This window comes from Solanum dulcamara, chromosome 11, assembly GCF_947179165.1.
Source record: "Solanum dulcamara chromosome 11, daSolDulc1.2, whole genome shotgun sequence".
Lineage (NCBI taxonomy): Eukaryota > Viridiplantae > Streptophyta > Magnoliopsida > Solanales > Solanaceae > Solanum > Solanum dulcamara.
Genome location: NC_077247.1, coordinates 40,352,250 through 40,377,073, shown reverse-complemented (window position 1 = coordinate 40,377,073; position 24,824 = coordinate 40,352,250). Strand labels below are relative to the sequence as shown.

Sequence of the window (24,824 nt, the reverse complement as noted above, 5' to 3'; positions counted from 1 at the left end):
GGTCGAGCTATTATGAAAGGTAGGGCAATGATAAAATAAAATAATTAAATAATAAATAAATACAAAATGAGAAAAAAATATTAAAGTAAGAACATGATCACACCAAATCGGTCCTTATATAAAATGAATCTTTTTCATCATTACCTAACAATAAATTTAAATAATACGATATAATAAAATTTAAGAATCAATTAAATTAAATATTATATTGAAATTAATAATATAATTCAAGAGAACGAGTAAACAATGAGACAATATCCAATTTTGTTTCCTATTTGTCAATAACCCAACGAATTAAAGAAGATTACAAGAACTCCAAAACTTCAGCCGTATGTCTCTACCTGAACTCCATTGATGAAGCTCTCTCTTTCTCTTAACATCTAGAGCTGAGTACAACTCCCAATACGATGGAGTACAATTACAATTACAATACATGGGCCGGAATACCGCCAAGCCCAACCTTATACCCTAACCCTTCATCACTGACGATGACGGACCTCGATCAATCCGTGCCTCAAAACCCTAACCCTAGTTTGGTCTTTGGTTATGGACACTTCAATGGTGCTACTAGCTCCGTGGAAGCAACGATGGTATACTATCAGGACCCGAATGTGGTGCGACTTTTGGGATCAAATGGTCCTTTCAGGCTTGGTGAGGTCAGTTGTAATACTACTGTTGTTAATTATCTGTTGTCAATTGAACATCCTTGAATATCATGGAATTGGAGCAATTTTGATGCACTCGATATGTTCCATGTGTGTAGGATATATGATATGTTAATTGGATTGATGTGTTGTATTAGTTGTGATGAAATGAAATATGAATGTTTAAAATATAAATAGTTAAGCCCGTGTCTGATTAGCTAGTTGGTGAGGCAATAGCTTTCCGAGGCGATGATTAGTAGCTGGTCCGATAGGATAATCAGGAAGACTGGGACTGAGACACGGCCCAGAATGTTCCCCACGGGGTTGGTCCAGGAGTCTGATGAGTTGAAATCAGCCTCTGGAACCAAGATTTGAATTTCAACAAAGGTGACAATAGGTGGATTTTCTTATCTTTCTACGTCTTGGTGGATAGAGTTATTCTATAGATAGGGCGGAGCTAGAGGGGTGGAAGGAGGTTCATGCACCGGGGAAGTTACATTGTATGTTATACAAGGTCAATGTTTATTTTCCTGTTATGTATACATAGTTCATTCGCTGCAGTGTAGCACAAACATTTCTTTTGTCAAGAGAGACATAAATTGAGTTTTTATCAGTTTTTAAACTCATAAGAATAATACTATTAACGGAATGATACTAAACATTGGGGGGCGTCCTGAAATGGAAAAGTTGGAGTATATAAATTGGAATAAAGAGGGAGTAATTTTGGTGTCTTTCAAGAATTACAATCAGTATCCTTTGGCCTATTTCCTTCTAATTATGGAGGGATTGTATGATTTTGGTGTCATTTAATAATTTCATTTTTCAAATGATTGTAAAATCCGTTAATTGTTTTCTTTTGTTTCATAAATAAAGTAGAGTTCGCCATTCAAATGAATACCCCAAAGAAGGGACGAACGCCTACATAACCTAGCCAGATCCATAACTACTGCAGCGTCTATTGTTTCCTTTTTTTTTCCCCTAAAAAAAAGAACCATCTGCATTTTGTGAGTTGATTTGGGTGGAAATTCGAGAAGGCTTAAAGAAATTGATTTTGGATTTAAGTAAGAAACAAGAAGGCTAAATACCTAGATAGCCTCTTAAACGTGGCATATTTTGTAAGATAACCTTCTAAACTTATGAAGTGACCGGTTAGACACTTTGAGCCCGTTTGGATGGGCTTAAAAAAACAACTTTTATGTATGAAGTGCTTTTAGAATTTTGAAGTGCTGAAAGTTTTTTTTATAAATAAGCAGTTGAGTGTTTGGATAAAAGTGCTTATGATGTGGAAAATGATGTGAATTTAGGGTTAAAAGAATAAAAAGGGTAGTTTGGGAATTTAGTTAAAATATAAGGGATATAAAAGTAATTTTCATGGTCAAAGAAAATGACTTTAAGCACTTAGAAAAAAAAGTTAGGAATCCTAATTTTTATTTATGATGACTTTAAGAACTTTATGGCTTAAGGTCAGCATTAGGCAAACACCACAATAAGCTAAAAAGGGCTTATAAGTTGGTTTGATCAACTTATAAGCCCATCCAAACGGGCTCTTTAACTTGACAAAAATAGGTCATATAAGGAATTAGTTCAAGCTACAAAGGCAAAAAAATGCTCCCAAACACTTTTTCCGAGGCTCTCTTAGGGGCTGACTAGGAAAGTGCTTTTCCAACTCCGGCAAAACTTCACCGGAAATCTTTATCCCCTTCCCTTCTCTTCTCTGCTCCCCCTCTCCTTCTCTCTTTCTTCTCTCTCTCATCTTTTTTTTTTCTCCATTCCTAGTCAGATTATTGTTATGGAGACTTTTGCTTGCTCGGCATAGCACAACACTGTGACTTCGAGCACTTCAGACGAAGCGCGATCGAGGGTAAGTCTTGTGATATCACAAAATTGAAAACCATTTCAGAAACTTGGTTCGATTGGGTGGAGGTATCAAAAAGTCGATCAAAAGAATGGTGCTATGCAGAGGAGCACTACTGTTGATCTACAAAAGATTAGAGGAGGCATCTAATATTAAAGGCAAGGTTTTTAAGTCTTGGAGATGCAGGGTTGTCTCGACCCATATATATTGCTCCCAAAAGTTCAAAAAATTTGGCAGATATATTTCTATCATCACTATAAAAGGACAGATTAGAACAATGATCGTTATCCCAGAAAACACATTTAATGAGGGTTGGGAGATTTTGGCCAGTAAAATGGAGAATTTTATATAGGAAATCAGATCTAGGGATATGATACAAAATAAATTCAGTGGTAGAGAAAATTACATAGAAGTTCTACAAGAAAGTAAATGATCTTAGAAGAATGTGGAGAAGCCACTACTACAGTCTTTAAGCTGGGAAGACAACGAGCTGCTGCGTGGGTGTCTTGTTGGCAGATTCATTGAAGGAGAAGAGGCTCCTACACGAAACAAAGTCAGGATTTGGGTGCAATAGATCTAGAAAGGTGCTCCTAACACCTTGGTATATGATATGAATGGCTTCAAATTTCTCTTTGAATTCCAAACTAGAAAGACTCCGGAGCATGTTATCATGGGGGGTTGGAGAAAGTTTGAAACTAGATTGGTGACCTTTAACAAGAGGTGCTTTCTATGAAAGCACAAGTTTCGATTGGTTCTGGATTAGGGCTCTTGGTCTCCCTTTTCACCTCTGGAATAAAGATGTCATAAAGGAGATTGGAGATGCCTGCAAAGGATGGTTGGACATTGAGGAAGAAACAGAGCTCAAAAACCATCTGACATGGGTGAGAATCCGAGTTCGAGGACCCAGAGAGAACATCCCAACGAAGGTCGAGGTGACGGATGGCAAGCTAATATACTTTGTATCAATTTGGTGTAGTCTCCGACAACCTTCAGACTGGTGACAAAATTAGAAATAGATTATCAAGCTGATAACAACAAGTCAGAGGAGAAAGTAGAGGCTAGCTATGTCTCTGATGATGGCATACCTAGTAGACATGGGAAAGAAAAAGAGAAAATACAGGCCAACTATGTCTCTGATGATGGCAGACCTAGTAGATATGGGAAAGGAAAGGAGAAAGTACAGGAGATATATGCTAAAACCAATGGTTACAAGAATAAGGCAAAGTATTTTGAAGCTTCCCATGTGGAAAGTGAAGAGGGATCCCACTTGGAGCTGATGGATGAAAGGCCTATTTTGAGTGGGCATCCTGACAGGATAAATGAGAAAAAGACTCAAAATCTTTTTGGCATTAAAAAACCCAAATATTTTACTGAGCCTTTTATTGATTTTCAACCTTTTCTGGGATCTTCTTCCGTAAATTTCCTTGACCAGTCCACTATAGCTGGTGACACGAAGGCTTGCATGCGCATGGGAGGAGAACTTTTATGTATGCCGAAAGACTCAATGCAGATCGCTAACTCCTCTGAGGATGATGAGACAGGGGGTAAGGAGATATACAACAACATGGAGGTGGAAAGTTTTGGTGGTGATGAGTCTATGGAACTGTTAGGAGAGCAGATGGAGTTTTTGCATGAACCCATGCCCTTAACAATTGATGAAAGTATAACTGAGGAGTGTTTTGAGCCTCAAACAACGTTGAGATTTCATGTCAATTTAGTCAAATTAAGCTAAATGTTTGGGGCGTGTACAAAGGGCTATGAAAGAGAATTCTTCTCATTAATAAGTAGAATGGGGCAAAGAACCACAGGGGAGGAACAAAGCAACAGAGACAAAAAAAGCAACACAACCAACCAATCAGTGCCAACAGAGTTGAGGAATCTCATTTTCAATATGAAATTCAAAGAGAGGAAGCCTAGGAGAAGAAGGAAGAGATTATCAATTGTGGAACAATGAGAGTAAAGATAAGTTCCTGGAATATAAGGGGGTTATACAATGAAGTGAAGAGGGCTTTAGTCAGAAACCTGGTTAATCAATAGGGGGTAGATGTGTATATCCTTTGGAGACTAAACTACGGGATAATATTAGTAGTCTAATTCATAGCATTTGGTACTATAGATGGTTGAGTGAACTTCATGTAGAGGCGTAGGGATCTAGTGGAGGTAATTTAATTATATAGGATAAAAGAATATGGGAGGGGGTTCTGGTGGAAGCAGGATCACAATGCATCTCCTGCAAATTTTCAAATCAAAATCAAGAATTTTCCTGATTTCTGACAACAGTTTATGCTAAATGCAAGAAAATAGAGGTGAGAGAACTGTGGAGTGAGTTGGGTGCTATGAGAAGTTTGTGTGAAGGTCTTTGGGTAGTAGTAGGGGGACTTCAATGTCTTTTGATACCCGACAGAAAGATCCAATTGCTCTAGGATTAATGGTGCTATGAATGAGTTTTCTGAATGCATTGAGGAGATGGAATTAGTAGACCCTCCTTTATTTGGAGGGTCTTACACTTGGAGAAGAGGGGAAGGGCTTCGAACAACTTTCAGAATTGATAGATTCCTCTATTGCTTACAATAGGAGGAGCAGTTAACTCTTATCTTCCACAATGCCTAAGTTGGGACATGACCATAACCCAATTCTATTGACACGTGGGAATTTGAATTTTAAGAAGTCCCATTTCAAATTCGAAAATTGGTGGATGAGAGTGGAATCATTCAAGGAAGAGGTGAAATTGTGGTGGCAGTCTTTTGTAATAACTAGAACTCCAGGTTTTGTTCTGGTAGAAAAGCTTAAACTCTTGAAAGGAAAGATGAAGGAATGGAGTAAGAATAACAGAAACAAATGTAAAACACAAAAGGAAGAGATTATGAAGGAGCTGGCCAAATGGGAAGCTGTGCAGAAACAAAGAGTACTCACTGAGGAGGAGATCTAACAGAAAACAAATTTGGCTATCACCTATAAGCAAGTAGCTAAGAATGAAGAAATAAGGTGGAGGCAAAGATAAGAATCCAATGGCTAAAGCAGGGGGATAAAAAGACTCCGGCTTGGGCGTGGTGAAGCAAGGGGTCAGTGAGATCGACTCCGATCAGTGCAGTTAGATAGTTAGAGTTAGTAGTTTCTTCAACAATTCTAAAAAGAGGAGTTGCTCTTAGAGTTAGGGAGCGAGTGGAATAAACGAGTTCAATATGCTGGATAAGAAGCGTAGTATACAAAGCGATCACTAGAGCGATGTTTTTTCACGGAGTAGCTACTTCTCATAAGAGGTACAATTCCTGAGTATATGATGGTGGATGGATGTAATACTAATGACCCTTCTATCATTAAAGAAACCATCAAAAGCTTCTACCAAAATTTGTACGCAGAAATAAAAGAGTGGAGGCCTGAGCTACAGTTATAGGGGATCACAAACATCAGTGTGGAGGAGCAGATAAAACTAGAGGGTCTGTTTGAGTAGGAAGAGATCTTGGGCTACTTAAAACTTTGTTCTATGGAGAAAGCACCTGGATCCGATGGTTTCCCATGTCCTTTTACTTGTCTTTTTGGGAGATCCTGAAAGAGGATATTATAAAGGCTATATAGGAATTCTATGCTAGACAGAAGACTGAGAAGAACTTTAATGCTACTTTTGTAACACTCATCCCCAAGAAAGCCTGTGCTGCCGAACTAAAAGATTTTGGGCCAAAGTCTAATTACTGGATTTTATAAGGTGATAGCAAATTACTAGCAGAATGGTTGAAAAGGGTGATTGATAAGCTTGTCAACAAAAACCAAATGACCTTTATTAAAAGAAGACAAATAATGAATGTAGGTCTCATTGCAAGTGAGTGTGTTGACTCCAGGTTGAAAAGGAGCATCTCCAAGGTAATGTGAAAGTTGGACATTGAAAAGGCATAACATCTCCAGGGTAATGTGCAAGTTGGACATTGAAAAGGCATACAATCATGTAAATTGGGGTTTCCTGCAGAACACTTTGAGACAAATGGGTTTTGGAGAAAGATGGATGGGATGGATAAAATTTTGCATAAGCACTATGAGATTCTCCATTCTTGTATATGGAGAACTGGCGGGCTTTTTCTCTTCAGGCAGGGGAATCAAACAGGGTGATCCTCTTTCACCCTTTTTATTTATCATGGTAATGGAGGGATTTGATAGTTTGATGAGGATTGCTATCAGAGGTTTCCTGCTTAGTGGAAACAATGGTGATATTAAAGAGATTTGCCATCTACATTATGCATATGACAATGATTTTTTGCGAACCACAGGAGGAGCAACTTAGACTAATTTTGTTGTTTTTTGAAGCTTCTACATGTTTGAAAGTTAATTGGGGAAAGAGCAGTTCATATCCTATCAAGGATGTGACAAACATCCGAAGGCTGGCTGACATTTTGGGCTGCAAAGCGGAGAAATTGCCCACAACCTACTTGGGTATGCCTCTAGGCAATAAACACAAAGATTTGGAGATATGGGACAGCATAGTGGAAAAGATTGAAAAAAGACTAGCCAGATGAAAGGCACAGTACATTTCTTTTGGTGGTAGACACATCCTTATCAACTCTGTCCTAGATTCTCTCCCAATATATGTTATGTCTGTTTTCACTCTACCTGCAAAGGTGGCTAAGAAATTGGACAAACTTAGGAGAGATTTCCTTCGGCATGGTTGCAAAGAGAACAAAGGATACAATTTGGTCAAGTGGGCGACAGTTTTGCATATAAAAGATAAAGTTGGTTTGGGCATCAGAGATTTGAGGAAGCATAACAATAACCTTTTGATGAAATGGCTGTGGAGATACACTGAGGAGAAGCAAGCTTTGTGGAAAGATTTGATTAATGTAAATATAGGGAGGATGGATTCTAGTGTAGTATGGAGTGGGGGTTTGGAGATCTATTAGAAACTTATGGCTAAAGCTAGAACCAAATTTACATATCATGGTGGGGATTGGAAGGAGAACTAGATTCTGGTGGGATGTATGGATCAAACAGACCCCCCGAAGGACCTGTTTCTTGATCTATTTATTCTGTACACCAATTCAGAGTCAATGAACAGTGATTGCTGGACAGAACTAGGTTGGATTCTCTATTTCAGAAGACTACTAAATGATTGAGAAATAGAGAGAGTAGCCAAATTATTGGAGGAAGTGGGGGATTTTGCCGGCACCAATACTCCCAATGATGCAGTAAGATAGTCTCGCAGTAAGGATGGGATCTTCACAGTTGGCAGCACATACAAAAAGGAGTGCAACTTGCAAAGCAGCAGATACCAGAGTTCATGGAAAAAGATTTGGAGGACTTCAGCACCAACAAATAGTCACCTATTCTTACATTGTACTTCCACAGCACAAATATGGTCCATGTTTCTCAACTTTTTAGAAGTGAAATGGACTATGCCAGAACATACAAATGATTTACTAAGCTGCTGGATCAGGAGAAGAGGTAGCAAGTGACAGAAGACCTGGTGGAATACTGGAATTTAATTCGACATTGCATTTGGTGGATAGTGTGGAAGGAGAGGAATAGTAGGAATTTTGAAGATATATCCAATTCCATTCACAAGGTTAAATGGAATCGCATTGTATCTCTATATTGTTGGTGTTAAGAGATAGGATAAGAGGATTCAGATCAACTTTTAGAATTCTTAGGATCCTTGTAAGTATTACTCTTTTTTTTCTTTTCTGATTTTCTAAAGGTCTCCAGCATATCCTTAATGCTGAAGAATACAATGTTACCAATTCTCAAAATAATAATAAAAAAATAGGTCATACAAGCACCTCATGCTGACATGGCAGATCATGTGTTTTATACTCATATCTGGCACGTGAGAAAACCTATTTTGTATTTTTGCTTTTTTATTTTTCTTCTTAAATAGTGATAATAGAAAAAGAAGCTCCTCACTCATCTTCATCACATGATAAAAGGAAAAAATACAGTGCTTATGTATATATAATAGAGAAAAAAATACAATGCTTATGTTTAAATGTTTCCTTTTTAATAAAATCTTGAAAATGATTCGGCCATCAAAGATAAATTTGAGACCCATCGCTAAAGTCTAATCGACATTGAGCCTTCTCTCCTCAGTGTTCGTGGTTCTGTATGTTATTCCTATTAGAGCCTATATCTTATATATAGTTGTTGATGATGCTTAATTGCTTCTATATAAAAGAGAAGAAATCAAAGAAAAAGAGAGATGGGAGCAAGGGTTGAGGGGAAAGGGTTTGCAGAGAAGAAATGAGAGAGGGATATAGGTGGATGAGGGAGGAGCATTGGGTTTTGGGGGGGGGGGGGGTGAGGAAGAAAGGGAGAAATCAATGGGGGATTGCTGTAGTGTGCAGATGAAAAAGAATAAGTGGGGTAGTTGGGATGTAGTCTCGCGGGGGAGGGGGTTTGCTTTTTTAATTATTCTTTTCTATTTTTGACACATCTTTATTTCATTTGTTATTTGATACATCACCAGCAAATGTTTTTCATGCGCTTGGTTTTGATGAACTCTTGAGTTTAGAAGACACATTTTTATCAAGTATAAGTGTCTTAACTGGTCACTCTGTAAGTTTATAAGGCTAACTCACAAAACATGCCAAGTTTAAGGGCTACTTTAAAACTTTCCAAAATGTCTCAGTTTATATAACTTTTATCGAAAGTGAGTCATCAAATCATCCAAAAGTCTCGGCTAAGCTCTTATATTTGTTTTAGTTGCAACCAAATATGTAACATCTATCTTGGTGTTACAAAACCATTTGTGTTACATGCAATAAACGAAGTGGTAAATTAAGGAATTTCTCTTACCGAGAAGGTGATTGCAACTGTTACATCCAACAATCTGTCTGTATGCAACTAAACAGCGACAACTGATAAGAAAGGGGGAAAACAATAATAAAAGTTACCTTTCGTGGAATCAGATTGTATTTATACATGTAGGGACCGAGGTTCAGTGACCATAAGTCAAATCCTGTAGAAGTCTTTTATCTTGGATCAATTGACATAATTAAGGTTGCTTTTCCTGATTGAGGCGGTCCATGATAGCGTTGATCCTTTGCTAGTTTGACTTATTTTTACTTCTATTTATTTTGTAAGATTGAGGATATGAAATGAGCTGAAGTGGGGATTCATATAGCTGACCCCAACTTGTTTGCGACTGAGGCGTTATTGTTGTAGTATTTGATGATAGGTTGGTGTTCATTGTTAGATGCTCAAAAGTGTTCCTAAATGTAGACATTTGATGATAAGTTATGCACCCGTGACCCGTCATTATTCAACGGCCAAAGCTGGATCCCATTAATCCTACCTCCTCATGCTGTTTCTGTTTTGCAATGATTGACCATGTGTTTCATCCACGTGGTTGTGTTAGATGATAATCTTTCGTGGGATTGACATCTCACTTGAAGTTTGTTCATTTCCTGCAGTACATATTTCTCACAAACATCTCATCCACATACTAAATAACCCAAACTTAGGGAACATCCTTATGGTATAATTGTGAACAAAAAAACATCCTTCCACTATGCCACTACTTGCATAAACATCCTTTTTGTTAACTACTGTTAAAAAACTAACAGAACAAACACATGTGTCAGGGACATGACTTCCCCCAAATCTCCATATACCGTACGTTTGATTTCTTCATCTTCATAAACAATAGCGCACAAGAAGTTGGGACTCTTTATTCATGATTTTGTGCAGAAAAACAATCTGCTCTAATTGAAGGAGGTATGAACTTTATACAATTTATCATCCTATATAGTACAAATGAGCCTTAGAGAATAAGGTAAAAGTCAACTCCATAATCCTTCTCTTCTTTCTTGTTCCAACGGTATTTAATTCATTACTATAGTTGACAAGATTAGGATGTTAGTTTCATTTTCATCGTCTTTGCCGTCTTGAAAGAACTATTGTCTTTGCGAAGGAAAAGTAGAAATAACCATGATTAGGATCTGCTATGGCAATCTGCCCCTTGCCTATTTTATAAATTGTCTGAAAGAAAACAGCACCAATCTAGCAAAAAACAGCAACACAATAGAAAAACAACAAAAAAGTTGATAAACCAATATATAACAGAGCACAACAATGGCGGCAATTACACAGCAAGCAAGGACATTGTCGATGAAAGAGGCTGACATACAGCTGATGTTGGCCGCTAAAGTCCATCTCGGCACTAAGAACTGTGACTTCCAAATGGAACGTTACGTCTTCAAGCGCCGCAACGACGGTATCTACATTATACAGTGAGCTTCAGACGTCATACAGTGAGCCACGACTTCTCATTCTCACTGATCCAAGAACTGATCACCAGCCTATCAGGGAAGCTGCACTTGGAAATTGCATAAAGTATATTTGGGGGGAAATCAAATGTACGGTATATGGAGATTTGGGGGAAGACAAGCACATGTGTTTGTTCTATTAGTTTTTTTAACAGTAGTTAACAAAAAGGATGTTTATGCAAGTTGTGGCATAGTTGATGTTTTTTGTTCACAATTATACCATAAGGATGTGCCCTGAGTTTAGGTTATACTTTAGGGATGATTTTGGCCAAAAACTCAAATCTGGCACTTCTATTTTCCTGCTTCGTCTTCTCACATATTTATATATTTAAATGGTTTCAGCATTCTAAAATATCTGTAAGTTCTCTTCTATTTAAAAAGAATGTAACCCGAGTACTTTATCTACAGGTAGCTGCAGTGTCCCTAAATGGTGCAGAGAATTTGACTCCTGCAAATGTAAATTCCAACTTGTTTATCCAACCTCCGAGAAGTGGGTCTTGGGGAATAGGCCAAAGGAAAATTAAGGTACAACCTGTATGGTGTAATGTTTGCAAACTTGAATTTAACAGCAAAACTGTTCTTGAGCAACATGAATTAGGCAAAAGACACCAAAAATGTTTGGATAAATTAAAAGGAGGCAGTGTTATCACAGCTCCTACTTCTGTCCCTCTTGTTGCTTCTGCAGCGTCAGAGAACCCACTTGTTGGACTGCAAGAGAAGCCTAACAAGGTGAATTCAGCAAATGGACAAGATTCAGTGGAGAAGGCCGTTAAAGTGGTTGAGAATTTGGAGACAAAAAAACGAAAAGTTTTGGAAGGAGGAGCACCCACAGACGAGGTCCGTATTTGTGTTGCTTGCAATGTGGTTTGCAACAGTGAGACAGTTTTCAAAACTCACCTCATAGGTAAAAAGCACATTGCTAACATAAAAAAGCAACAGAAGTCTGTCTCTGCTTCTCCATCACTTGTTCCTCCAGAGGACAACACATCTATTGGACCACAAGAGAAGCCTGTCATAGCAAATTCTGGAAATGGGCAAGACGCAATGAAGAAGGAAGCTGAGCTGATTGGGAAATTGGAGACCAAGACACAAAAGATTTTGGAAGGAGGAGCAGCCACATATGAGGTCCGCAAGTGTCTTGTATGTAAGGTGGTTTGCAACAGTGAGACTGTTTTCAGTCATCATCTCGCTGGTAAAAAGCACATTGCTAACATGAAAAAGCAAGCATCTGGAGTAGCCCCTGCCAATTAGAATGGGAATTCTGATGGAAATTTAGAGGAGAGGGCGCTAGTTCTTGTTTCATTGTTCATGTTTCTTACAACCGATATGAAAAGTTTACTGTAAATTATATTATATGCAATATGTTTGATAGTAATTCCTCGCTTGAAACCAATAGATTTCCTGCAAGTGGGGGTCGCATTAGCTTTTATCAAAGTAGATCATAAAGAAGTGCTGCTTTTGTGTTGGCACATTTCCAATTTCTATATATGGAACTTTCTTGCAACACAAACAAAGTTTTATATGTTCCTGGGATAAAAATACTAGGAACATATGTTAACTCGTAGTTATCTTGCTTACTCCCTCCGTTCCCTTTTACTTGTCAAATTTTGACTTAACACACCTATTAAGAAATCAATGATTGATATAATGAGTTTACCATTTTATCCTTATTAATCACTAAAGCCATAATCCAAATTTCAAAACAGTTTGGTACTCTAAGTCTATAGATGGATTGATCATTTAAGATTTTAATTTTTTTTACATATTTCAAAGATATTAACTCTCTCAATAAATTGAGGATATAATAGATAAAAAAAAATTGTATTTTCTTAATTTGACAAATAAAAAGAAAAATCAAATTAAGAAATTTTTGACAAGTAAAAGAAAACATAGGAAGTAGTTTATAGCATTTAACCTCTTTATGTTGGGTTTATCTTGATTTTGGATTGATGAACAAGAAGGAAATGGAACGATATGACTTTAGATTCGACCTAGGCAGCCATAATAACTTGAAAAATTAGGCAACTTACTACTTATATGTTACAAAATTATGTAAAATCTTAAACTAGTGTGCTTCACAAGCACATTTTTAAGCCCTGCTAATGGAGCAACATCAGTGTGAATGGATCTTATGTCTCGTAAATTGGTATCATTGCATTGCCTAGTCAATTTAATTTCTGTCGGTCACTGAATTGCCTAGTCAATTTAATTTAATGAATGAAAGGAAAACGTGACGTGCTGCCAGAGTTTTATGAAATACAATAAAAAGATTTAAACTTATATTTATCCATTTTAATTTATCTTATTTTTAATCTGTTTTAAAGAGAATGTTCTTTTTATCAACTCTTTAATTTTAACTTCCCACATGATACGTTCAATATAATAAGATTAAATGATATTTTGATACATTTTGCATTCTCTATTTTTAATTTAAGATAACAAGATTCAAAAATATTTTTTTTACTTTCTTAAACTTCATGTCATTTCAACAATACAAATAAATTGAAACGGAGGGGGTTATATAATTATAGTGTAAAAGGCTTTTGTATCATTAATCATTAATGTATCTTTACTAATTGTAATATGTTGCTCTCTCCAATCATTTCTATGTGTTTAGTATTGATTTGACATACCTTTTAAAAAATAATAAATAGAATGACACATTTATTATATTATCTTACGATGACATCTATTTTTAGTATGATGAATAATTGAGAGTGAGTATTCATATTAATTAGTGTAAACTCCTTTAAATTCAATTTAGTTGTCGTGCTCACTAAAAATAGCATTGTTATTTCGTTTTTTAGAAAAGAGAGATAAAGTTATTATTTGTTTTAATTTTTACGTTTACTAAATAAACGTGCAAAGAAAATATCATGCTGGAAAAAATAGTATTAAATATAAAATCAAAGAGTAGATACGAATAATTTAGTCAATTATCTTGTTAATTAAAACTTTTTTAAATATTATGCAAAAAGTTATGTATTGGTCGGTTTGATTCAGTTTTGAAGGTATAGATTTGTAGACATGTTAAACCTTCAAAGAACCATTAAGATGTCAATTAATTGGTTATTAGTTAATCAATTATTGATCGTTATTAATTCGATTATCGAATTAAACATTAAAATTATACATGAAAAAATTTCTTTATTGAAAATCAATTATAGACAATGTGATAAACGAATCTAATAGGATATTCCAAAAAATTAAGAAATTTAAGACTAAAAATCAAGTTTCATCAAATTTAATATGATATACTTGTTTATAATAAGCATTAATAACACAATACACAAAATATTACGAAGATTTATTATAAGTAGAAAATAACCAAGTATAATATTTAACAAAAAAAGGAATCATCTGATTTTGTATTATTTGCGCAACCTAAATAGTAAAACATAATAACTTACAAGATTTATCAATAATTATATCGAACTATCGATTAACCTGTTAAGAAAATCCTTAAATCGTTACGAAAATGATAACCCCATAAAAAATAAAAATAAAAATCATTATCAAAGCGTTAAATCAATAACATTTTTTTATTCAAATTATTGAGTTCGATTCGATTTTGAATAACCCAAATAAAGAATAAAATGGACCGAAGAAAATAGAAACTAAGTTAATTGTATTACATATACAATTCAAAATAAAATACTTTGCATCCACATGCAATTGAAAAAATTAAAGGCCGAATATTTAGAGATCACTCTAATTTGATGTGTTTTATTTATATTTATATTTATATTAGTCGTAATTACTCTTTAAACTTGGCTAATAGACTTTACATTCGGACGTTGATGAAAATTTTGGAAAAATAAGCTCCAAGCAAGTTATTACTCAACTATTAATAACTACATAATTATATACAATAGTTTATTTATTTTAGTGTATTTCTTTTTATTTTAGTTTAATATATAATGTAAATTTTACCCCAATTTTATATTTTAAACTTTGTTTTAAATGCCAAGGATGAGTTATTCCAATGTTTCAATGGTGTATTTCTTTTACTAGGCCAATTTGTGAATTTCTTTTAGCTCCAACTTCATTATTTTAGTCAAACATAATTAGTTTTGTTAAAAATAAAAAAAAATACCAACTGTATATTTCTTCTTAAGATGCAATGATTATTTATTGCAATAATGCATTTTCTTTTAGGCTAAAATTAATTTTAAAAGCTTAAATTTTTTGTCAAATAAAAAAGATCTGATCAAAATAATAAACTTGCAATATATTGTGTACAATACTTTTTTTATTTAGATGCAATGTCTATTTATTTCAACTATTCCAATCCCCCACCCCCCCACCCCCCACCCTTTTTTTTGGGTCAATATTTGTTTTAGCGATTTACCCTTTTAGCAAAATAATAATTCTTACTGTATAATTCATATTATATATTGTGTAACTGTAATGATTATCTATTTCAACAATGTATTTTTTGGGCTAAATTTGTGATTTTTTTTGCTAAAATACATTATTTTTTGCAAGATAATCCCCCCTCCCCCTCAGAGTGGAATTCTTGCAAAACTTTAGTAATTTGATCCGAAAAAAAAATCTAAATATTAATGATTTTTTTTTTTAAAAAAAGTACCACATGGACAAAAAATTTACGTAAAATATGAGAATATCTAACTCTCTTATAATGCAATAGTATAAAAGTAAAGATTATCAAATATCAAGTTCAAAGAGATAATTAAGATTATTGATAATTTAGATGAAATTTTCATAAAATGTGTTAAATTTGAGAAATATTTAAGTATTCTATCAAAATAAAATAAACTCTTTAATTTATCAATTAACGAGAGATGAGTTAATGAAATTGCCTAAAAATGTGTAAATAATGCCTAATGCATCGTGCCTTACACGACTAATTCTTCTTGAACACAACAAGAATCAAAAAAATAAAATATCAAAGTAAAATTCAGATAAAATTTGTCTTAATGAGAGTTTTTTTTTAGCAGAAGAAGTTCATCTTTGTTTGTATTTTTTTTAAAAAAAAATAAAATCTCCTGAACCATATTTCATTTGATTTTAAAAGTAAAATTGAGTCATCAGTGCATTACAAACTTATCTTTACATATATTTACTCTTATTTTAAGCCTACCAAAACTTTTTAATAGGTGAATTGCAGCTATTAAAAAATAAAAAGAATGTGTTACAAAATTGTAATTGTATGAAATAAAAACAAAATTGTTATAATATCCAACCTCGTTAATAGCAATATTGTTTAAAATCTAGGTTATTTCGCTTACTTTGTATTAATTTTTTTTTTCATATTATATCAAATCGAATACTATCAATTTTCCGTATTAATCTTTTTTTTAATATTATATCAAATCGCTAACTTTGTATTAAATGTCTTTTTTAATATATTATATCAAATCAATAACTATTATGTTTCATAATTTTGCGTTTTAAACTGTATTATACTATTTAAGAATACACTGATTAGCGAAATTAGTTTATAGTCTTTCTTTTAGTTATATCGGACATAGAAAAAATGATCATGAGATATGAAATCAAATTCTCATAAATAAAAAATAATAATTAAATAATCAATTAATTGAGTTATTACGATCCTCAATCCATTTATAATCAATCCATTTTTAAGTATGAAATGATTTTTTATTTTCTTGAACATCTCTATCATAATTTTGAGATTTTCGAATATATCTCTCTCTTTCCACTTCCTACATGTTTCCTTTATTTATTGGGTTATGTCATATAAGTTTTCGTACAATAATAAATAGATTAAAAAGTTTGTTATTAAAAGTTAATTTTTCCCCCTGAAATAGAAAAAGAATTATCCATTAAAATTAGAAAAAAACACAGAATAACAAAAAAATAGACAATTTACCATCTCACCTTCCCCCTTTTCTCTCTCTCTGTATTCTTCTGATCTCAGGGAGAAAATTAGCTCATATCAGCTGAAGAACAAATTCCCACCTCCGATATTATTCATCCGATTCACATTTTCGTTGGTTGGGGTTGATTAATTCATTCGTTTTACTCAGAGATTTTTTTTAATTTTTTTTTTGCCACACACAGATGTGTGTGTATTTATGTAGAAATTGATATAGAAATTTGTAGACGTTTCCGTTTGAACAAGATACAGTTCTGTTTGGGTTTTGGGCGGAGGTGAGAAAACCCAATACATTGGTCTCGAAAGGGACCGTTAACGTTAAGATCCTCAAAATTTCTGTTTTGGTGGATCCGATGGTGAAAAGAGCAAATTTGCACTGTTTAAGCATTACCCAGAATAGGAAAAGAGGTTAAGAATTTTCAAATTGCTATTGCTGTGGATCTAGTGGTGAAAAAGAGCATTTCTTGATTGTTTAACGATTACCCACTGCCCAGAATCAAGGGAGACATAGTGGGTGCCGTCCCTTATTTCAGATAGCTTTTTCTTAGGCCTGTTTTGGAGTTGTGGTGAATTGGGGATAGGGGTGGTGGTTGGAGTAGAGAAATTAGTTGGGGTGGAGAAGGGAGGAAGATGCAGCTGCACTTCTCACCTAGCATGAGAAGTATAACAATATCGAATAGCAATGGAGGGGTAGGTGATTTGATGAAGATCAAGGTCGCATCTCGCCAATTCTCTTACCGAAGACTCTTTCACACCATACTTGTCCTAGCTTTTTTGTTGCCATTTATCTTCATTCTCACTGCTGTTGTTACCCTTGAAGGCGTCAACAAGTGCTCCTCATTTGGTACTTAATCTTTTTCCCTCCACTTACCTTTATTGTATTGTTAGCTAGATCTTTAATATCTTTTCTCTGTTTGTTTTCCTTTATTGTAATGTTAATTAGATCATGTTCTGCTTCTCCATTGTTGAAAGTTGTTTATTAGGTAGCTTTTTATGTGTGGACTTCTAAATGCACTAGTTCAGCAACACTATGGTGATAGAGGGTACCAAAAGGGACAAGATAGACCTAAAATCACATGAAGGGTAGTTGTCAGAGAAAAGCTATAATCTCTAGTAACCAATGGAGAAGTATCTAAAAACTAGAACATAATGAAACTATGAAAGCAAATGATACATATAGGTGATACCAATTAGTTGGGCTTATGGTTTAGTTGCACTTTTGGGTAGGAATAAGTGTGGGATTTAGGATACCCATGATTTTCCTTTGACAAATTACTCGACAACATTTGATTAAATGGGGCGCGGATATAACACAATCTATAGAGGATTCTTTTCCTTGATCGGAATTAGCTTGGGCTTGAGGTATAGTTGAGTGGTCAGATCGATTAAAAAATAAAGGAAGGTATAGTGGACTGATCGGTTGATTGTTAGGTGGCCTGGATTTTGTCACAGTTCAATAGGGATTAAATCATTTCCCTCTCACTGGTAATGCGATAGGAGTTGCTCTATTTCTTAGTTTTTTGAGTGTTGTCTGTTTTACTGAAGTGGTGATGATTATTTCTATCATTACCCTATCCAAGTATTTCTGTTTGATCACAAATACCCCTTAGAAAGGAAAAGAGGGACAATGTGATATGAGTTGATGTACTGAATATCTGTGTGCATTTGCGTGGGGGTGGGGGGGCTTAGTGCTGTTTCAGGTATTTTGTTCTAATGGTATCTAGTAAGTGTGATTTTAGATATTGCTTACTTGCATGTGTAACAAAGTCTCCTATGTATATACCGTCACTAATTATTGTTTGTTATATATGTGTTGGTGCTATTTTGAATCACAAGTTTCTTCAGTTCACAATTTCATATCACATCATTCAATTGCTTTGGGATATTTCGAAATGTTGTTTCTCTGTTCCAAATAAATGATATAAGAAGCTTTTGCTGGACAGACTGTTGGTTTTGGACCCCAGCCTTAAAATACCAGTTTGTCTACAGGTCCTGTTTGAATTTGGTCTCATTGTTGGATCTAGTTATGATGCTTGTACTTGCTGCTTCTTTCTTAATTCAGTTCCAGATATTGTCTGTTAAGGGTGCTAGTTTTCATTTTCTTTCTGATTGTCCTGAGAAACCATAACTTCATTTCCTTGTCATTGATCTTCAGATTGTTTAGGCAGACGATTGGGACCAAAGCTCCTTGGGCGATCTGATGGTTCAGGGGTAAACAAACTTCCATCTACATTTTTATTACTGGTTTCATGTCATAGTTTTCAATCTTCTGTTGAGTGTTTGAGTTGAATGCCTTTCCTTGTTTTTTTTTTTGACAAGTTTAAGTGGCATACCTTTCCATAGCCCAAGCCTTTGACATTTTTCTGTTTCAGCAGAAGCTTGTTAAGGATTTTGTTAAGATCCTCAATCAAGTGAACTCTGAGGAAGTGCCTGCTAGCTTGAAGCTCCCAGAGTCATATAGTCAACTGGTTTCTGAAGTAAAAAACAACAAGCACAGCACAAAAGAATTTGCGTTGATGTTGAAGGGAATGGTATGTGCATATAAATGATCTCTCTCTATTTGTGTACTATTTTTTTCTAAACACATTAATTCTGCATTTCCATTTTGCTTTATTGTTTTTGGCATCATGTGCACTGGTGGGGATTGGTTGAGTTACTTCTTTTTCCTCACTTTGTTTTGGGCAGGGACAAATACAGAAAGATATGAATAATGGAATGAAATACATGAGATTGGGTCATTAATAGCAAAGAATCCTTCCTCCTGTCATACATAGCCTGTTTGTTGAGGATACCGATACTTTTTCTTCTACTCTGAATTTTATCCTACTGTTGTAGATTTTGTTGCATGTTTTCATTGTGATGTTTGCTATGCAATGAACTAGATGCTGCAGTTATTTGTTTGATATACCGTAACTTATCAAAACCCCAAGAAAAACAATGTTTGGTATAAGTTGCTCGGACTCGGGTGCGGGTGTCCAATACAAGTGCGGATCTAGAGGTTTGATCCTTCATCATCTAAAATTTAAAGTTTGGGGGTTCAGATATGAGTGCGGGGACTCGGCTAAAAATAATTCAACAACAACAACATACCCAGTGAAATCCCACAAGTGGGGTCTGGGGAGGGTAGGATATACCCAGACCTTACCACTACCTCATGGAGATAGAGAGGCTGTTTCAGAAAGACCCTCTGCTCAAAAGTCACAGTCCCAAGTAAGAGAGAAAAACAATATATATATAGCATAATGACAAAAAATGAAAAGCGATGCAAATTTTACAAGACAAGAACAATACGATAGCAAAGTAATGTGATAATCAAAGGTAATAACAACACAACTATAAAGGCACGCCTAGACCTATGACCACCCTAAACCGACACATGGCAAGACACCATTTTATCCCTACTAGCCTTCTATCCTAATCAGCGACCTCCACTCCTTTCTATCTAAGGTCATGTCCTCAGTGATATGGAGTAGCGCCATATCTTGTCTAATCACCTCTCTCTAATACTTTTTCGGTCTACCCCTACCCCCGGCTAAAAATAATTTTTCGGTCTACCCCTACCCCCGGCTAAAAATAATTCAACTATCTTAAAATTGAGTTATATGTCTAAATTATGAGACATTATGTGGAAAACTTACGGAGAAAATATTGATCAAGAGTAGAATCGCAGAAGGAGATAAAAGGAAAAGGACTAACATAGAAATTTCTATATAAAAGCCATTCCATTTTCTTCAATTTCACCTTAGCTTTAGTTTTGATTACAAAAATCATTGTATCTGTCCCGGGTTTCTCCATTGATTTTGGTGGAAGCACCCAAAATCGGTTGACCAAATCCAGTATGGATCTCACACCCACGTTGTGTCGACACAGGTGCGGCACTGAAAGTGAAGAGTCCGAGCAACATATCTACATGCATGCATTCAGATTCTGTGTATACATTTGGATGATCTGTATATAGCCCTTATTAAACTTTCCTTTACATTTTTCTTTTCATATGATGAATTCACTATTTTGCAGATGGAGAGATCTGAAAGGGAGATCAGGGAATCAAAATTTGCAGAGTTAACGAATAAACATTTTGCAGCAAGTGCAGTTCCAAAAGGCATTCACTGTCTTTCACTGCGGTTGACTGATGAATACTCGACCAATGCTCATGCGCGCAAACAGTTGCCTTCACCAGAATTACTTCCTTTGCTTTCTGACAACTCATTGCACCATTTTGTACTGTCAACTGATAACATCCTAGCTGCGTCAGTTGTCGTCAATTCTGGCGTGCAGTCATCTCTAAAGCCTGAAAAGATTGTTTTCCATGTCATCACTGATAAGAAAACCTATGCAGGCATGCATTCATGGTTTGCTCTGAATCCTGTATCTCCTGCTATTGTGGAAGTTAAAGGTATTCATCAGTTTGACTGGTTGACAAGAGAAAATGTTCCAGTGCTTGAAGCAGTTGAGAGCCATTATGGGATTCGAAAATACTACCATGGAAATCATATTGCAGGTGCCAATCTCAGTGATATTACTCCACGCTCTTTTGCCTCAAAATTACAGGCTAGAAGTCCAAAATACATTTCCTTGCTAAATCATATCCGCGTATATTTGCCAGAGGTAAGACTTTGTCGTCTGTCATAAATTATCTTCTGTTGCTTTAACTTATAATTTGGAAGGATGAAATCGTCAGGTCAAAAAGGCTTGACAAGAGAGGGATAACCTAGTCGAGACAAGGTTGGGTATTCAAGTCACTAATGGAGCAAAAGTGGGAAGGGATGCTGTTGAGCTCTTGCGTTGGGGTACGGAGGGGAGGGTGTTTTTTACCATATCAAAACAAGAAGCAAAAAACTAAAAAGGAAAAAGTGAATTGTTAAGTCTAAAAGTCTTACTTTTAATACCTTTCTCAGTGTCATATACATCCATATCAAAACAAAAAGCAAAAAACTAAAAAGGAAAAAGTGAATTGTTAAGTCTAAAAGTCTTACTTTTAATACCTTTCTCAGTGTCATATACATCTATCTTGCAGCCTATTGGATGAAACCACTGTTTTTATATTTTTAATCATAATCCCTCAGGAATACAATTCCAGGATAAATCTAGAGACAAATGATAGTTCTAATTATGCAAAATTATTGCTTAAGCAACTGCCGACTGTGGAATATTCCCTATTATTCTCAACCTAAATTTAGTCAATTGTTGGGACTTTTTCTGTAAGATTTAGTATTTGTACACTAGCAGTATGAAAACATTATCAACTTATTCAGTATATACGCGCAAGCAGAGGCCTTATGGTTTTCTACTCACCCAAATTGTATGTTTGCATATTGCTAAAGGGAACATATTATTAAGCCCCACAATCAATTTCCACTCACTTGTCAATAGAATGGAATATCAAAGTCTTATGTAGCGCTTCTCATAGCATATCTGCTCACAATTTCCAACCTTCCAGTCCTTACGAACAAACCCATTGCATCCCCTACTGTGCATCAGTAGCTGTTAAAATACTTAAAATTGGAGTGTGAAGAACATATATTAGCATTTATTCGTTCCTAATTTTCTTCTTCTTGTTCTGTCATTTTGAAAATTTCCTATAAAGACTACAAGTGTGTAGCCCCAGGTGCTTTCTATTTCAGCAAGAATCCCGTTTTATAATAAAAGTTTTTTCTGTTTTGTTTTCTTGTCCTTCTTGCTTTTGGTTGGCTTTCAAATTTAAATTGTCCTATTTTGGCTCTTTATTCTTTCACATATTTTTGTATCTCAGCTTCCACACTGTATAGATATGTATGCTCTCCTGCCGATACAAGCTTGAGATTTTTGTGTTGTATTTTGCAGCTCTTCCCAAACCTTGATAAAGTGGTTTTCTTAGACGATGATATTGTAATTCAGCGTGACCTATCTCCCTTGTGGGACATTGATCTGAATGGTAAGGTGAATGGAGCTGTTGAGACCTGTAAAGGTGAAGATAAGTGGGTGATGTCTAAGCGATTCAGAAATTACTTCAATTTTTCTCATCCTCTCATTGCAAAGAATTTGAACCCCGACGAGTGTGCATGGGCTTATGGGATGAATATCTTTGACTTGCGTGCATGGAGAAAGACAAGTATAAGGGATAGTTATCATTCGTGGCTTAAAGAGGTAATCACATCTTCATGCTTTCTTAACCTAATCTAAATTCCACAAGATTATTATTTTTTGATCTTTCAACAGCTGGAGATTACTTTTTCTTTAATCTTTCAAAAGCTGCAGTGCTTATATTACTTGTCTTCTTTTGTGCCTCATTGAACTTTTTCCTAGCGACATGTTCATCTAGGAGACACAAGTACGTCCTAATTCAGCATTTTTGCTTCTTATATGAGATGAGCTTTGCGATCTTGGTTTTCTGTTTGACACGTCACAGGTAGTATTGTGATTAAGAAATATGAAGCTTCTAGAGGTCTTTATTGTCTATTTTTGCGTCCATTCTTATATAGACAAGGTATTAGCATGGTATGGATTCGCTTTACCTATTATTGTCCAATGGGATTGGTGTAGATTAGATGTTGGGTGACTAAATTGTGTTATATTATGCCACTTAAGGATTTATCTAGTATTTCAGTTCTGAAAACATTTGAATAATTTGAACTACTTATAATTGCAATTCAATTTAAAATCATGAATCTAGTCCTCAGCGTTTTCTCAATTTTAATAAATATGATTTTGGTTGGCATTCTGAAGCTTTTTGATCATTGTAGAATCTGAAGTCAAACTTGACAATGTGGAAACTTGGGACACTGCCTCCTGCTTTGATTGCATTCAAAGGTCATGTTCATCCAATTGACCCGTCGTGGCACATGCTTGGTTTGGGCTATCAGAATAAGACCAATATTGAGAATGTGGAGAAGGCTGCTGTAATTCATTACAATGGCCAATCGAAGCCTTGGCTTGAAATAGGCTTTGAGCATCTCCGTCCTTTTTGGACCAAGTTTGTTAACGGCACCAATGATTTTATTAGGAATTGCCATATATTGGAGTAGTTATTGTGTTATGCTGCGAAGGACAACACACAGGATAGGAATTCAAATGGCACAAACTTTGCTGAATATTTGCAGGGGAACTTACGAATTGAGAAGGAGATTCTGATACTTAGCAGAATTGGTTGGATATATTCAGGTATTGGATGTGCTGCTTTGACTAACTTCTATGAAGAGTACCTGCAACACTAGCATGGATATGACATTCATTCTTCCCATCTGTAAAATAAAAATTCGTCGCCTAGTTTGTTGATGTGACAAAGTACACACTATATTTGCACTTTAGCTGGATGTAGCATACGTCTACTAATTAGTAGGCAATACTGGGGCGTGACATAAAATGTGCATCGTTACTATCAGTGATACAAACTTGGGACATCCTGAGAAGAAAAGCTAGGATGGTGGTACTTTTCGCTGACCCATTTGGCCCCGTTAGAGGTTGAGATGATTCTTTTAACTTAATTTCATTTTTTTACCTTGTCAGTTTGATTGTCATCACCCTTTTTCTCTTGATTAAATCAATGTCTTTGTTATTTTAGACTGTAGATTATAGAAAATTTTAAGTCCCTAGTTGTTGAACTGTGTAGGTTACACATATTGGTACTTTTTGTATGATTGAGATACTATAGACAAGATCAGATTTTTTTTTATCAGGTTCTCCACTTTCAGACCTTTGCTTATATATTCCATGTTTTTAGCATAAAGTGGGATATGATTCTTTCAGAGACCTGATTTGTTTCAACGTTTTCTGATGCTGCAGCTTTTGGGCTCTCTACGCGACGATCTTTTCTCGTTAGTTTTAATTTTTACCTATCAAATTGTGGAGTTTACTGAACTAGATGATACATGGAATCAACATCAATATATTCCATATCTGGATGGATTCATATATTACATGCCTTATTTCCATTAGTCCCTCTATCTCATAGTACGGAGTAGAATATAGGGTGTGTTGTTTCATACCTGTTCCCAACGGGACGTAGCGAACCCTTCTAAGATAACCAGGCGAAGAAGAGAGCAAAACAAGAAACTGTTATTGGTTCTAGTTGTATCTCTAGTTACATATTTCCACAGGCTTATTAGTCATTGTTTCCATATCAGATGCTGAAATAATTTATTGCATTTCAAAGAGGAGTGACCGGATTTTCTAAGCCTTTTAAAGAAGCAAGTAAAAGTCAAAACAATATGTAAGCAAGGGGAAAAGGGCAAAATTAA

General features: G+C 35.2%; 2 protein-coding genes across 3 annotated transcripts; both read left to right on the top strand.

The window, feature by feature from the left end:
• Positions 1-256: 256 nt before the first annotated feature.
• On the top strand, positions 257-12,259 carry LOC129873524 (uncharacterized). The gene is made up of 2 exons (XM_055948638.1): positions 257-656; positions 11,154-12,259. Exons 1-2 carry the CDS (start codon positions 408-410, stop codon positions 11,994-11,996), a joined length of 1,092 nt encoding a protein of 363 aa, XP_055804613.1. The 5' UTR covers positions 257-407; the 3' UTR covers positions 11,997-12,259.
• Positions 12,260-16,561: 4,302 nt separating this feature from the next.
• LOC129873080 (probable galacturonosyltransferase 13) lies at positions 16,562-24,271 on the top strand. 2 transcript variants are annotated; one of them, XM_055948081.1, is made up of 6 exons: positions 16,562-17,452; positions 18,764-18,819; positions 18,981-19,139; positions 20,626-21,216; positions 22,432-22,734; positions 23,331-24,271. In XM_055948081.1, exons 1-6 carry the CDS (start codon positions 17,239-17,241, stop codon positions 23,610-23,612), a joined length of 1,605 nt encoding a protein of 534 aa, XP_055804056.1. In that variant the 5' UTR covers positions 16,562-17,238; the 3' UTR covers positions 23,613-24,271. The 2 variants fall into 2 exon arrangements, with proteins under 2 accessions (XP_055804056.1, XP_055804057.1); XM_055948082.1 differs by having other exon boundaries at positions 16,563-17,452; positions 18,984-19,139.
• The last annotated feature ends 553 nt before the right edge of the window (positions 24,272-24,824 follow it).

Bases quoted from the DNA above. Each gene is read 5' to 3' on its own strand.
- LOC129873080 (XM_055948081.1), top strand. From the start codon at position 17,239: ATGCAGCTGCACTTCTCACCTAGCATGAGAAGTATAACAATATCGAAT. The intron at 18,820-18,980 runs GTAAACAAACTT...TTTCTGTTTCAG, and splicing joins GGCGATCTGATGGTTCAGGG to CAGAAGCTTGTTAAGGATTT. The intron at 22,735-23,330 runs GTAATCACATCT...TGATCATTGTAG, and splicing joins ATCATTCGTGGCTTAAAGAG to AATCTGAAGTCAAACTTGAC.
- LOC129873524 (XM_055948638.1), top strand. From the start codon at position 408: ATGGAGTACAATTACAATTACAATACATGGGCCGGAATACCGCCAAGC. The intron at 657-11,153 runs GTCAGTTGTAAT...CTTTATCTACAG, and splicing joins GTCCTTTCAGGCTTGGTGAG to GTAGCTGCAGTGTCCCTAAA.